This window comes from Sinocyclocheilus grahami, unplaced genomic scaffold, assembly GCF_001515645.1.
Source record: "Sinocyclocheilus grahami isolate Dianchi unplaced genomic scaffold, SAMN03320097.WGS_v1.1 scaffold192.1, whole genome shotgun sequence".
Classification (NCBI taxonomy): Eukaryota; Metazoa; Chordata; class Actinopteri; order Cypriniformes; family Cyprinidae; genus Sinocyclocheilus; species Sinocyclocheilus grahami.
In genome coordinates this window covers 74,393-89,040 of record NW_015505371.1, presented here as the reverse complement: position 1 = coordinate 89,040, position 14,648 = coordinate 74,393, and the positions used below count along the sequence as shown (strand labels likewise).

The 14,648-nt window shown below is 37.0% G+C and overlaps 1 protein-coding gene across 1 annotated transcript in view; it reads left to right on the top strand.

Moving 5' to 3' along the window:
* Positions 1-14,648, top strand: part of LOC107594895 (rap guanine nucleotide exchange factor 2-like) — a 67,828-nt gene that overhangs the window by 25,311 nt on the left and 27,869 nt on the right. Inside the window, exon 5 of the mRNA XM_016285107.1 lies at positions 5,401-5,418. Within this exon, the coding sequence (XP_016140593.1) occupies positions 5,401-5,418 (18 nt within the window). The remainder of the gene's footprint in view (positions 1-5,400; positions 5,419-14,648) is intronic.

Genomic DNA, 14,648 nt, shown 5'->3' with positions numbered 1-14,648 from the left:
CGTAAACACATGAACAACATCTCCAGAACTGCTCTGAGAGTCATTTCATGAGCATTTTAGCGTTTGATTTGAGTAAAACTAGCATCATATCTCATACACAGAACTGTAAAGGTATTCACGGCAGCCCGTCAAAATAAAAGTCCGGTTTGGTTTGAAGACATTGTGCGTATAACTATTTTTCAGTAGAATGTACATAGCCTACTACTACTACTACTACTACTACTACTACTACTACTACTACTAAAATGAAACAAACATTATTTTTTAAGGAATAATCACACAAAACATTTCTTCCATGTTTTAATTTTAATAGTAAATCCCCATTGTTTGCCAAAAAATCTTGTTTGCTTAATTTTCAATAATTAAAAGATAAATGATCAATTAAATTAATGTTTTATGCCTTCATTTGATAACCAGAAAAAATGAAAATATACAACACAGAATTTCTGAGAATTTCTAAAATTTATAAATTAAGTTGTTTTATGCATTCAAATAATTAGACATGCTAAAACACAGAATTTCGTAACAATACAAGATACAAATAATATGGTGAGAAAAAATAAAACATTTCATAGGGCCCTAACCTTGTAATTTTTGTTAAACTTTTAATAAATTGATGTGAAAATGTATAAGTTTCATGATTTTAATTAATAAGAATAAAATACTATTTTTCCCTATATATTTCATCATTGAGGATTTCTTTAAAAAATTCGGTAACACTTAGATAATATGTTCTTTTCATATCGTCTCTGAATGCATATTGCACATGACACATGTCATGAATATGAAGGAGGTTTTATGCATGTTTATGACAACTGTCATTAAGTGTCATTCGCTCAGTTATGTCATTTTTAATGCAAATATGACATTATTTGACCTAACCCTACCCCTACCCTTACCCCTAACCATAGCCCATAACAAAGACATCTCAAACAATGTCGTCATTGCATAAAAAATTACATAACTGAGCGAATGACACTTAATGACAGTTGTCATAAACATGCATAAAAAAACCTTCATATGCATGACGTGTCATGTCATGATTATGAAGGTGTCATGTCATGATTATGCACACCCCTTCAAGTAAAGTGTAACCAAAAATTCTAAAAATCTCGTCTCGTGAACCCAGTCTCGTGTCTCGTCTCGTGGGATAAGTGTGCCTACATTTTCTTTTATATTTATTATTTTTATATTTTTTATTTTGTTTATTTATTTATTTTTATGATGATTTTTGATGACATTACTAACACATACATTTTATTTAATATTATTTTTTATTTTTATATTTGTTGTTTATTTTTATTTAATTCATTTAATACAAAGACAAACAGAAATTTATTCAGGTCAGTTTTGATTTTGTGGTAATTCAAATAATGGTGAACGCAGGTTGTAAGGCCTTTTTTCATATGCCTTTCTTTCTGCACCTTGAGAGAACGAAAAACAGGGTTGTATTTTATTCCACTAAATTTCCAGCAGATTTGACAGCGAAACTGTGCTTTCATAATATCTTGGGTGTTAATCTTGTGAATTTTTGATACAGATGTTTCATGGAAGTTCAAAGCTAGACCCTCACGTAGACACATTCCTGATTTTTCTCCCCCAAATCTACTGCAGTTCATTCCCAGCATTCCTCCCATTCCCCCGGGAGAGAAGCCAGTGTTCCCTCAGCTTGTTTGGAAATTCTTGTTTTGTTTAGTCCAACGACATACGTCAAGCATCATTGAGCTAAATAGTTTTTCCCTCGAGATACATTAGAACGGGACATCGAAATGATTCCCACCATTGTATATTCTCAGCTGCACAGTTTTCCCAAACAGCTCCCTTTTTGTTGTTAAGGTCTGTGGGTAGCGATTTGGACCATGTTTTTGCTTTCAGATCAGTGGTAGCTGGCCACCTTCATAATCATGACATGACACATGTCATGAATATGAAGGAGGTTTTATGCATGTTTATGACAACTGTCATTAAGTGTCATTCGCTCAGTTATGTCATTTTTAATGCAAATATGACATTATTTGACCTAACCCTACCCCTACCCTTACCCCTAACCATAGCCCATAACAAAGACATCTCAAACAATGTCGTCATTGCATAAAAAATTACATAACTGAGCGAATGACACTTAATGACAGTTGTCATAAACATGCATAAAAAAACCTTCATATGCATGACGTGTCATGTCATGATTATGAAGGTGTCATGTCATGATTATGCACACCCCTTCAAGTAAAGTGTAACCAAAAATTCTAAAAATCTCGTCTCGTGAACCCAGTCTCGTGTCTCGTCTCGTGGGATAAGTGTGCCTACATTTTCTTTTATATTTATTATTTTTATATTTTTTATTTTGTTTATTTATTTATTTTTATGATGATTTTTGATGACATTACTAACACATACATTTTATTTAATATTATTTTTTATTTTTATATTTGTTGTTTATTTTTATTTAATTCATTTAATACAAAGACAAACAGAAATTTATTCAGGTCAGTTTTGATTTTGTGGTAATTCAAATAATGGTGAACGCAGGTTGTAAGGCCTTTTTTCATATGCCTTTCTTTCTGCACCTTGAGAGAACGAAAAACAGGGTTGTATTTTATTCCACTAAATTTCCAGCAGATTTGACAGCGAAACTGTGCTTTCATAATATCTTGGGTGTTAATCTTGTGAATTTTTGATACAGATGTTTCATGGAAGTTCAAAGCTAGACCCTCACGTAGACACATTCCTGATTTTTCTCCCCCAAATCTACTGCAGTTCATTCCCAGCATTCCTCCCATTCCCCCGGGAGAGAAGCCAGTGTTCCCTCAGCTTGTTTGGAAATTCTTGTTTTGTTTAGTCCAACGACATACGTCAAGCATCATTGAGCTAAATAGTTTTTCCCTCGAGATACATTAGAACGGGACATCGAAATGATTCCCACCATTGTATATTCTCAGCTGCACAGTTTTCCCAAACAGCTCCCTTTTTGTTGTTAAGGTCTGTGGGTAGCGATTTGGACCATGTTTTTGCTTTCAGATCAGTGGTAGCTGGCTAAGAAAGTTCACAGTAGCGTCTTTAAGAGGGACCGCAGCGCATTGGATGTTAAGCTGACGGGCATTCCAGCTAATCCGTGAGTTTTTGAGAGTGCTTCCACAGTGGGATTTCCATACTCAGACATAGCCGAAGGTGAAAATTCACTTCACAAACATTACATCATGGATCAGCTTTGAGTATCTCACATAAGCTTATAGAGACTTGCTGACTGGCATTAATTTGATTCAATTTCTGGCACAAGAGTGAACTAATTGTACTCTGCGCTACCTGCCTCACACAACTGAACTCGACTGAGTCTGTAAGCATCTCTGCCCTAGATGTGATTCAGATTTGTCATACTGTATTTGGAGGCATCTTGTAGATGCGCAATGATTGAAAACAGATTGGAGACAAATAATGAGGTACAGTTCATTCATCTCAAGTGATGTTAGTGGACACGCAACACTCCTTCTGCACTCATTTAGGGTGCTTTCACACTATAGCACTTTTGGTGCGCACCCGGGTTCGACTGACGTCAGAGTTCGGTACGTTTGGATGATGTGAACGCTGTCTTCCGAACTCGGGTGTGCACCAGTGAACCGTACCCGAGTTCGCTTAAAAGGGGTGGTCTGGGGTATGGCTCAAGTGAACTCCAGTAAGGTTCACTTCTGATGCTAAAGCAGTCATACCCAAATTGCGGAAGTGAACTGCTATTAATGACGTATTATTTGATAAAAATGTGTGTGTGTGTGTGTTTCACTCACTTTCCTGACGAGTGTGACTGACGCGCTGCAAACAGAGAGCTGTATGTCTCATTTCTGTTTGCCTTCAGCGTTCTTTAGTTTAGAGCATTTGCAGTACATTCGTATGACAGCCGTAAGTGTCGTTATGTACCGAAGCTTTGTAAACAAAACCAACGGTTCAAAAGCATAAATCTAAAAGTGAAGAGAGCAATGTTACGCATTTTGCTGTCTTCTCCTGCGCCGTCGTTACTAAGCAACGGGGTAAACAGCTGCTGGTTTGATGACTCAAACGAACCGCGGTTCGGACCCAAATAAAATAATACGAACACAGTCCAGCAGGGGGAGGGGGAGCAATCACACTCTGGTTCGGACCAGGCAATCGAACCAAGTGTAAAAGCACCCTTAAACAACATTTTTGGATATTACACAGTCCATCCCACATCAAAACAGAATGTTAGGATATTTTTCACTCTTATACATTCCTAACCTTTTTTTTCTAATTATTGCTGCATGAAATTACTTAATCATTTTATTTTATTTTATTTTTGAATTTAACTTTTTCATAATTTGATGATAGAGAATGATTGCGTGAAAAAGAGGCAGTGGGGTTGGTTAATTTTATTTTATTTCATAAATTTTTGCTCAGTTTTTAGTACTATTTGTGGCATATTTTGCTGTGTTTTGCAGTGAAAACCCATCAGTAATTAAGCCATTATGTACATTTTTGGCTGAAAATCACAAGTTATCAAAAACAATGAGGGGATTTGTTGAATTTGCACTCATATCACACTTACAATTGTGCTGTAAACACCCCATGAAGTTAAAATTGCAGTTTTAGTTCATAGCTTTGAGATCATCTGTATATTAATCGTTTAGAATTTATAGTCTTTTTCTGTTTTCATCTAGTGTAGCAAGTACTAAAAGTTGGTTCAAGACTATGATGTAAACTAAAGATTATTTTCATTTATTTATTTATTTTTAAAGCCTTTCAGTATGTCCTGCCCAAATTTCCTCTTTCAATAGGAAAGAAAACTGCTCTTGTCAAGTCATTTCATGGAATCTTTAAATTATTATTATTTTTTTTTTGTCAACAGTGACTTTAAGACCAGCGAACAGTGACTGCCTTCTTGTTGGGTTACACTGGGTACCATTTTGTCTCTATAATTCTGTCTTTTTCCCTTCCTCTCCGGGTACTGTGGGGCAGCTGGTCTTTAATTATCATGAGACCTCGTCAAGTCAATGAATGCCAGCCTTTTCCTTCTTTTACATCTCTTAGTTTGCTGATCATTGCGTTCCATTTCAATAACTAAATGACCTCCCTTTGGTTGCATAATTAGCCACTTTTTCGTTCACCTGAAGTGTCCGAGTTCCCTTATATGTTAGCTTTGTGGCTTTTTATTTCAGCATCCGCCTCATGTTTCTCAGCTGTGTGTGCACTGTATGTGTGTGTGTGTGCACTACCCTCTGTTGTTTTTTGATAGCATCTGAGCTTTTATAAAGGATGTGTCCCTCTCTTCTTCCCGTAGTATGACTTGCAAAGTGCTTAACAGGGTTTCTCTGAGCCTGCTCTGCTCTTCAGTAACCCAGGCTGATAATAACTCTCCTCTTCTCTGCTTCTCTCCTCATTCTGGCTCCTCCACAGGAATGCGTTAAGGCTCAGGTATCGTACTTATTCACTGTTTCTGTTCCTTTGTGTGTGTCATTTCCTGCTCAGCTGTGATTATATACTGTATGTGTGTGTAGGTTATATATGTGTGTGCGATAAGAGTTTATGACCCTGTGACCGTAACAAAATGGCTTATTTGTGTGGATGTGTGTATTTATGTTGCCAAATGAATGTTTGGTCCAACAGCGCTTTAAAGTGGTTGATGCTATACTGCAAGCCTTCAGGTTACACACTGAGATTATTGCCTCATAACTAGTCAGACAAACTAGATTAAAATATATATATTTTTTAAAGAATGTGTGAGTGGCTCTTGTTGGTGGAGAATTTGCTGATAGGGTTACTGAGGTGTTGCTTTGCTATGTTATGCATTTGCTAGGGTGTTCAGGGTTGTTGCTAGGTGGTTGCTAACTGGACCATGTCAAATGAGTCTCTATGATGCTCTAGTCTCTAGATGTGGCTTGGGTCCCTCCCTCAAATTCAAGGTTTGGTTTTGTGGAAATATATTTGGAATTTTTTTTTTGGTGCAGGATGAGTTATGAACTGGTAATTGTTCCACAACCAACTGCTTATGTCCATGGTTCTCACTTAGTTTTGCTTCAGAACCCAATTTATACATTGGACATCAAGTACAATGTATTTTGATGTATAATTTACAACTAAATTAGATTTTTGTTATTAAAAAAAAAAGTTAGTTTGGTTATTGTAAAATTCTTTATAATATAAATATAAAAGTAAAATAAATGAGAATAAAATTTTGTTTTGTTTTGTTTGCCTGACTAGTAAAAAAATCATAATTTTGATCATTTAAGCATGTAATACTATGCTGTTCCCCAACAAGCTGAACAATTTGAGTGTCATTTCATGTAGCACAATTGGTGCAGGGTGAGTTATGTACTGGTTAAGGGTAACTGTTCTTCAACCAACCGATTATATCTTGTGGTTCTCAACTAGTTTTGCTTCAGAACCCAGAATGTACATTATGTACATTAAGCGGCGACCCAGAATGTTAATTCAGTTTGATATTTTGGGGGGAAAAATCCTGTAATTAATGTAAAATTATTTTCAATGTAAATATAAAATATAATAAATAAAAAAATGTATATAAATATATTTATTAAAAATACACCCAAGAATGTGCAAAATAATAACATGACATAGGCTGAATAGGAAACTGTTTTGTAAAAGCATAAACAACAACAGAAGTGTGAAGTACCATCCAAACTGTTCAAACAAACATTCTGCCAAATAATGTATTAATTTTAGCCTTATTTCTATTTTACCATTTTACTTAATTAGTCGTATTTTCACAGAAATACCAAAAAGTTCATTTAAAAGCATTTAATGATATCAGTAACCAAAGATTTGTTTGAATCATTTGATTCAAAGCATTTTCTCCTATTTACTTTGCTATGCACAATTAAATTGTTCAGTCGTATTTTGTTGCTTGCCTTGTTTGTCCCATTTGTTTTCCCTATGACCCTGTCAGAACCGAGTTGCACTAGCTAAGAACAACAATAACAATTTATGATTTCATAGCTAGGCTTAATTGTGCTGCACTACAAAGGCTCAGCCCTTTTCACACAAACAAGGGTGCATGTAAGATATCTGTGTGCTAATGTGTTTATATGCGTCTGTTTAGCGTGTTATTTGACGCCCTAGGCCTGATGGGGACTGCTGATGGGTAGACCTTGCTGCCGCTGAGCTGATACTTGTTCAGCCGTAATTAGATTCAGTGAGGAGTGAAGCAAAGCGATTGAGAGACGGAAAGTGTGATCGTGTGTGTTAGAGAGTGGAAAAGAGTGAGAGAGGGAGTCTTGTCAGGTGTTCTTGTGAAAAGTCGTCTCTATTTTTAGAGCTGTCCTCAGTGATGGCTGCTTCTGCAGTATACGGCAGCACTGAGACACAAAAGGCCGTCACTTAAAAAGATTTATATTACTATAAACACACACAAACATGCAAAGCTATCGTATGGCTTCAGAAGACTTGGAATATAGTGTGCTGGCTTGTAGGACCCTTAGGGTTTTATACTGTCACAAATGTATTGTGGTGAAGAAATTTCTCTAGACATTCTCTGTCTTCATATTTACATATGCACATAGCACTGTAGAATGAAAATGATTTCTTCTTAGATGTATTTCTGTCCTGCTAAACTGTCCATTAGCATAAATGACAGTTGACCGTTATGACACCCACTCCGTCATAGCTGTTATGACAGTTATGATAGAGCTGATGGTTTAAGCCACATGGACGTTTCAAATGATAACAGCGGGGCATCGGGTCCAGATGGACGGCTATCAGCCAGGAGCAGTGTACCTTGCCGAAACCTTGCAGCCCTCGTCGTCCTTTGATCTTACTATCTTTTCATCCCTCTTTCCTCTCTCGCGCTCATAATCAGTTTTCAGCAGTTTTTTTGTAGATTACCATGCGTACATGGCAATAGAGGTTGACAGTTAAACCAGTGTGCTGTAAAGTCCCCTCCAGTGACCTTTTAGGTTTATGCTTTAACTTTTACACCTGGAACTCAAGAACTGATTCGGATTGGGTCAAACAAATGATATTTGTGATGTTCGGTTCTGTAAGTGTGTCTTAAATCTTTTTCCTGCTTTTCTATGGCATTATCCTCGCTTGCTGCATGCAACAACAACAAACATGCAACACAACCAGTACTCTCTGATTTGTCAACACATGAATTGCTTCCTCATTAATCAGTCTCAAACTCATGAGTTATCGTTTTGAACCAGTTCTCACTGGTTCAAACCAGACTCACTAAATCAGTTGAAGTGGTTATTCACCTAATAACTGAGCTGCACATCATGACTTTAATCTTTTTTTTTTCTTACTTGCATGTAGAGTACTTTCTCTACCTGACTAAAATAATCATTCATGGAATCGAATCTGAACCATAATCGTTCATTATTATTGATTCCCATACTTTATTGACAACTGGGCTAACTGTGCTCATCCTTCATTTCTCTTGTCTTTCCATCCCTCTCTTCCTCTCTGCTCCCCACCACCATTCAGCTCTCTCTCTCTCTCATCCTCTCTTATTTCCATATCTGCACCTCACCCGTTGCATGCTCTTTTATTCTCATCAGCACTCTCTTGATCTCTTGTAGTGTCTGTGTGAGTATGTGTGTGTATGTATATGGGTAATTCACATGAAATACTTTTGATAAGTTGACATGTCCTGTTCAACGTGCTATGTTCCATCTAAAACTATTTTAAAAGGTATTTCTTTGCATGGTGCTAGCAACACCAAGGTCATAGGTTTGATTCCCAGGGAATATAAATCAGTTTAATACATAAATGTAAGTGTAACTTGCAACACACACGCACAAACAAAATTATAAAACTAACAAAATTATAATTATATGGAAAAATTACAGAGATGCTCGTATTAAAGGATTAGTTAACTTCCAGAATAAAAATTTCCTGATAATTTACTCACCCCCATGTCATCCAAGATGTTCATGTCTTTCTTTCTTCAGTCGTAAAGAAAGCTGAAGTATAGGGGTCTTACCTAGAGAAACGATCTGTCGTTTTCTTAAAAAAAATTAATTATTTTTATCCACTAATGCTCGTCTTGCACTAGCTCGACTTCACGCATTACGTAGTCATGTTGGAAAGATCACGTGTGACGTAGGCTGAAGTACAGACCCAGTGTTTACAAAGTGAACGTGCAAAGAAAGTCAAATGCCCTTTACAAAAAAACCCTACCCTACCTTTTTGAACCGGAGTACACAGACAAAGAGCTAACCACGCGTGACCTTTCCAGTGTGAGATGCGCTTTTGTGGTTAAAAAGTTTATACATTTAAATTTTTTTAGAAAATGACTGATCGTTTCACTAGATAAGACCCTTATTCCTCGGCTGGGATCGCGTAGAGCCCTTTGAAACTGCATTAATGGCCACCATTAAAGTCCATTATATGGAGAAAAATCCTGGAATGTTTTCCTCAAAAGCCTTAAAGGTGCAATAGGTGATTGTCTTCAAAAACATTTTTTGTTATGCTGGTTAAAAGTCTCTTCACATCCCGATAGCAATTATTAAGTTAAGTGGTCTAAATGTATTTGTCTGTATTTATATATTATGTGAAATGCATAGGATCGAGATGATTCAACAGGTCTGGCAGTAATCAGGTCTGGGTGTGGCTAGTGAAATTTAACTCCGCTTTCTAAAATAATGTGGTTAATTGCATGATTTAACAGGAGGGGGCAATTAATTTTTCACGTAGGGCCACATAGGTTTGGACAGCTTTTTTCCCTTAATAAATGAAATCATAATTTAAAAACTGCATTTTGTATTTACTTGCATTATCTTTGTGTAATATTAAAATTTGTTTGATGATCTGAAACATTAAAGTGTGACAAACATGCAAAAAAATAAGAAATCAGGAAGGGGGCCAACACTTTTTCACACCACTGTACATATTTCCTAGTCAAAACAGAGGTTTGGGCCAGACGTGTCAAAAGGACTGTCATTGTTTATTTACTTAAATAGCCAGTAAGATTCCACCACATTCTTATTGCAGAGATGTGATTGGACACAAAAATGTAATAAATTAATTAATTAAAAAAAAATTTGAAGTGCAAGATGATAGCATCACTACATTTGATTTGTTCCACTGAGAGAGAAGTCTGCTGAAAGATAATTTTGCCAGCTTTTAGAATTAAAATAACACAGTTGGCCTAAAAGACATAGACTAAAAGCCACAACTTAATTTTTGAAATGGTAAGCAGTTACAGAACCTAACTTTCCTTATACATATTAATGTTAACCCTGGAGAAGATGATATGCGTCAACTACCCATATGTGTGTCGGTGTGTACGTGTGTAGTATAGCAGGCACCAGTGGCGCTTTTTCAACATCAGTGAGGGAGGGAGGCGGTTCCTATTCAAAGCCCCCTCTCTTTCTCTCCCTCCACACACACTCACAAACACACACTCTCTCTTACACACTCACACACCCCCCTGCTTTGGACACAAATGAACCGGGAGTGTTTAACAAAGACAGTCTGGATACGTGAGGTTGGTTCTCTGGTCACAGCCTCAGCTAATGGTGCATAAAGCCGTTTGCGTGGAGACGAGAGAGACAGAGGAAGAGGATGGGGAGGGAGTGAAAGTGCTGTCAGCCATTTTTGCCTTTTTTCCCCTCATTTTTTATAACGCCGTCGATCGGCATTGGTCATCACTGGTGGGAGAGTCTTACCTAATTACCTGAAACTGAAGATTGCGTTTTTGCTCATCCCTGCTTGAATTTCTCATCCTTTTGCACTGTTTCTGCTTTTATTTTAATTTCATCCCCTTTTTGTGGACCTAGTGGATGGACAGATGCCGTGTTTACCTGACAAGGAAAAACATTGATTTTCTTTTTTTTTTTTGGACTGGGAACCGTGTTGTTCCAATTTAGTGCATCATCTCTGGTGAACATACTCTCTCCCCCTCCTTCCTCGGGAAAGATTCTCCTCTTCTCCCCTGCAAGAGGGGGGAGAAAAGACGGGAGACAGGGGAAGACTCACTGGAGGGGGGAGAGAGGGAAAGATTAGTGGGAACCAGCAGGATGCTTAAATTTCGCCCTGGCTTTGCTCCTCCATTATGAAGCCATTAGTTAGTAGTGGCGGCCATGGAGTCTCCAGCCAGGCTGATAAAAGCCCCGTAAGTATCAACCTTACATTGCTAGCTCTCTCGCCTCAAAATACTACCAGCATTCGCTCATCAGATTAGCCTGATGTGCCGAACATGATCAGGATGGACGGGAACAGCGTTAGATGCATTGCATGGCTAACGTTACAGTCATTGCAGAAAGATAAATGAGCTTTATATGGTTTCAGAAGACATATTTCTGTGTCTCGAACAGCGTTTCTTGGAATTCATAGCTTGGTTTTGATGCTCAGCTATTTAAAGGGTTAATTGCATGTATGCAGATCTGTTTTAATTGACATTTCATGCAAGTCTAGTGTAGCGCTGTGTTGTATCGCTCGACTATATTGTTTTATGTGTATCTATATTGTATTGCTTGGAATATTGTTTTATGAGAGGCTGTCGAGAGCCACGACCTCATTCATCCGCTGCTAGTGTAATGTGTGTCAGTGTGTGAAGGCAGCCATGTGCACACCGCCCCCCGTCACCCCGCACACGCTCAGACATGTGTGTACTGGATGATGAAATGGCCAAGATCGTGCCGTGCTTGTCACAGCTATTGGGAATCAGTTTTAAATTTAAATGGCTTTATGATGTGTGTGAGCGTTTGAGTGTGGGAGGAGTTATGACATCGCTGAACGATGCTGTCAGCTCAATATATGTTGCATTTCATAAAGCCATTTGTGACTGAACGCATCTTTGAACGCCTCAATGCTTGTTCACATACGTGTGTGTGTGTGTATGCGAGTGAGTGATCACGATCGGTGGTGTTTGCACACGGGTGGCATCGAAAAGCAATCAGCATTGGACTGCTGAGTGGAATGATGAGCACTTTTAGCTGTAAATGAATTGATCTTCTGTCAGCCATAATGTGCTAGTGTTCATTTGGCCTTGTGCAAGCCCTGAAAACTTGTGCTGGTCTTCGAACATCTTCATAGACCCTGACATAACAGTGTGTTGCTATGCAACAAATACAACAATTCACTGTGCAAGTTGCAGTGATACTGTGAACAGGTGTTTCTTGTCAGAGTGTGAAGGATTTAGCACAACTAGAAAAATGTATTGACCAATCAGATGTCAGAACCGAATTTATGTTTTTACAATATTATTTTCCACTTAAGGCATGCTAGTTCACTCGGTGGCCATCTTGGTAACTCCACTGGGCAGCTATTTTCTATCTAGATTTTTTTGTTTTTTTAAATGTAAGGCAGGTATTCCACCATACTGAGCATTTTGATTTCTCCTAATTATTTTTCGACATCTCCTCCTCTTCATACTTTCATTGATTCACTTCAGTGCAAGAATTTATATTAATGTTCATGCATTCTTCATATTATGTTTTATACCTCTTCGTTTCATGAAGTTGCGTAGATATGGCTGCTGTTTACAATAGTAACTTCAAATGAAGTCAAAAACTATTTTTTGGTTCCTTAGTATACACACTACTATTCAAAAGTTTGAGGTCAGTAAGAATTTTTTAATGAATAAGTCATTTATGCTCACCAAGGCTGCGTTTATGTGATGAATGCATACAGCAAAACAGTAATTTTGTAGAACAGTAAAAATAAATGAATAATTCCATTTGAATATACAGTATATTAAAATGGAATTGATTTTTGTGATGGCAAAGTGTGTTGCTAGTATCATACTCTACCTGTTGAGCTGCAGGAATTATACAAAGTCATATAGTTTGTTCTGTAACTGTAGTACAAAAGTTCTTCAAATATAATTTGGCCATTGTTCCTCTTTTTGCAAAAGTCTTCAGTTTTTAATGTTTTCATACAAAAAAAATATATATATATCTCTACTAATTTGCAGTTGCTCCAGTGAGAATGTGTGTACAGAGCTCTTTTTTAAGACCTGTAGGACGCATGCTGTTTATCATCATTTAGTTGCGTCTTTAAGGAGATCAGAACTTGGAGAGTTTAATTGTAGACACTCTTTCATTGAATATCAGGAAGTTGTCGTTTTCCTTAGCTTTATTCCCTACATTAGCGTAGTAAATATATTGGCGTGTGTTTGTGAGAATATCGGTTCTGTTTAATCTGACGCCCAGCCAAAGCTCTTTAATCTTTTGATCCTGTCAGCTCAGGAAAGTGAGAGGCCCCTAGAGCGATGCTGAGGATTATGGGATAGGTTTGCAGCTTTGAGTCCTCCAGCGTCAGCCCTTTTTTTTTATAATGTCACACCTTTTGCTTTGACGGACATGAGCTCATCACACGCATATAAGCTACAGGTTCACACATCCACACCTTAAATGCTTAACAGCAGGTAGGGTTTTGTTAGAAACAAGTATGCATGCAATTGTGCATTAAAAATAAGCTTTCCTACCTTCATAAAGCAATTTTTTGTTGCACTCTTATCTGGTTATGTAGATCATTAAGACTCCAGTATCTTTTTTGGACTTGCATTCATACAGATAAGTGTGAAAGGTCAATGTTGCCTCAAGCCCATTCATTTATTTACAAACTCCCACAAGAGTGATATTTGGGACCCCTGCGAGTTTAGCGTGCTGTCTGTGACCTGTGCGCTGTTTGACTAAAAGCCTCTTGGGTTAATTGACTGAGGCCTAACCTAAATTGTGTAGTAGGAGAGTTAAGTCTTTATTATGTGCAACAGTGACATGAAAAGGGCACTTAAAGGACAGAAGCGGACCCCTGGGTGGGCACAGGAGGCAGGCAGGATATTGCTATTGACACATGTATATCAACTGCTGTCACTACCAACATTTTGTCCAAATTATGTCTTTGCATACCAAAGATGTATGTAGAGTCAAAACGGGCTGGGCTTTTGCTGATAAATGGAACAATTTTGGTCATTTTTTTAGTTTGAGTGTTTTTAATTTTGCCCTGAGGAGCTTATGCTACCATTAATCCTTTGCTGGACTATTTTCTCTTTTTTTTGTGATGAAAAAAAAAAAAAAGGTTTTATCGCTGTGTATGTAGAATCGTCCCTCCAAATTAATGCATTTTTGTTGTTTTTGAATTCTTATCACTTTTTGAGATCACAGCTGAAAGTGCATATATATGTGTGTGTGTGTGTATATATATATATATATATACCTGTGTGTGTGTGTGTATGTACATATATATATATATTAGGGATATGCCGGTATCAAATTTTCATGTTGCGATTAATTGCTAATGCTTTTATCACAGTATGCAGTATTACCACGATATTGAAATTTAGTTTAAAAAAAGTGCTGTCATAATACAGTATAACAGGTTCAATAACTTTTTTCTTATAACAAAAATAACAGAACATTTAAATGCAATAAAGCAATACAGAAAAATGTATAAAGTCAAAAGTTTTACACAGATTAAAGTGCAAAAGAACTATAAAGACCAATAGGTATCACTTTACAATAAGACCTCATTAGTTAACCTTAGTTAATGCATTAACATTCACAATGAGCAATAGCTACATTTGCTAAAGAAGTTATTTATCTTTGTTAAAAAATACAAGTCTTAGTTCATGTTAGCTCATTAAATAACACAGTTGCAACTTTCGATTTTAGCAACCTGTTATTAAATATTGGAATACCTGAGATTAATGAATGTTCAGAAGAATTTTTCATTGGCAGTTT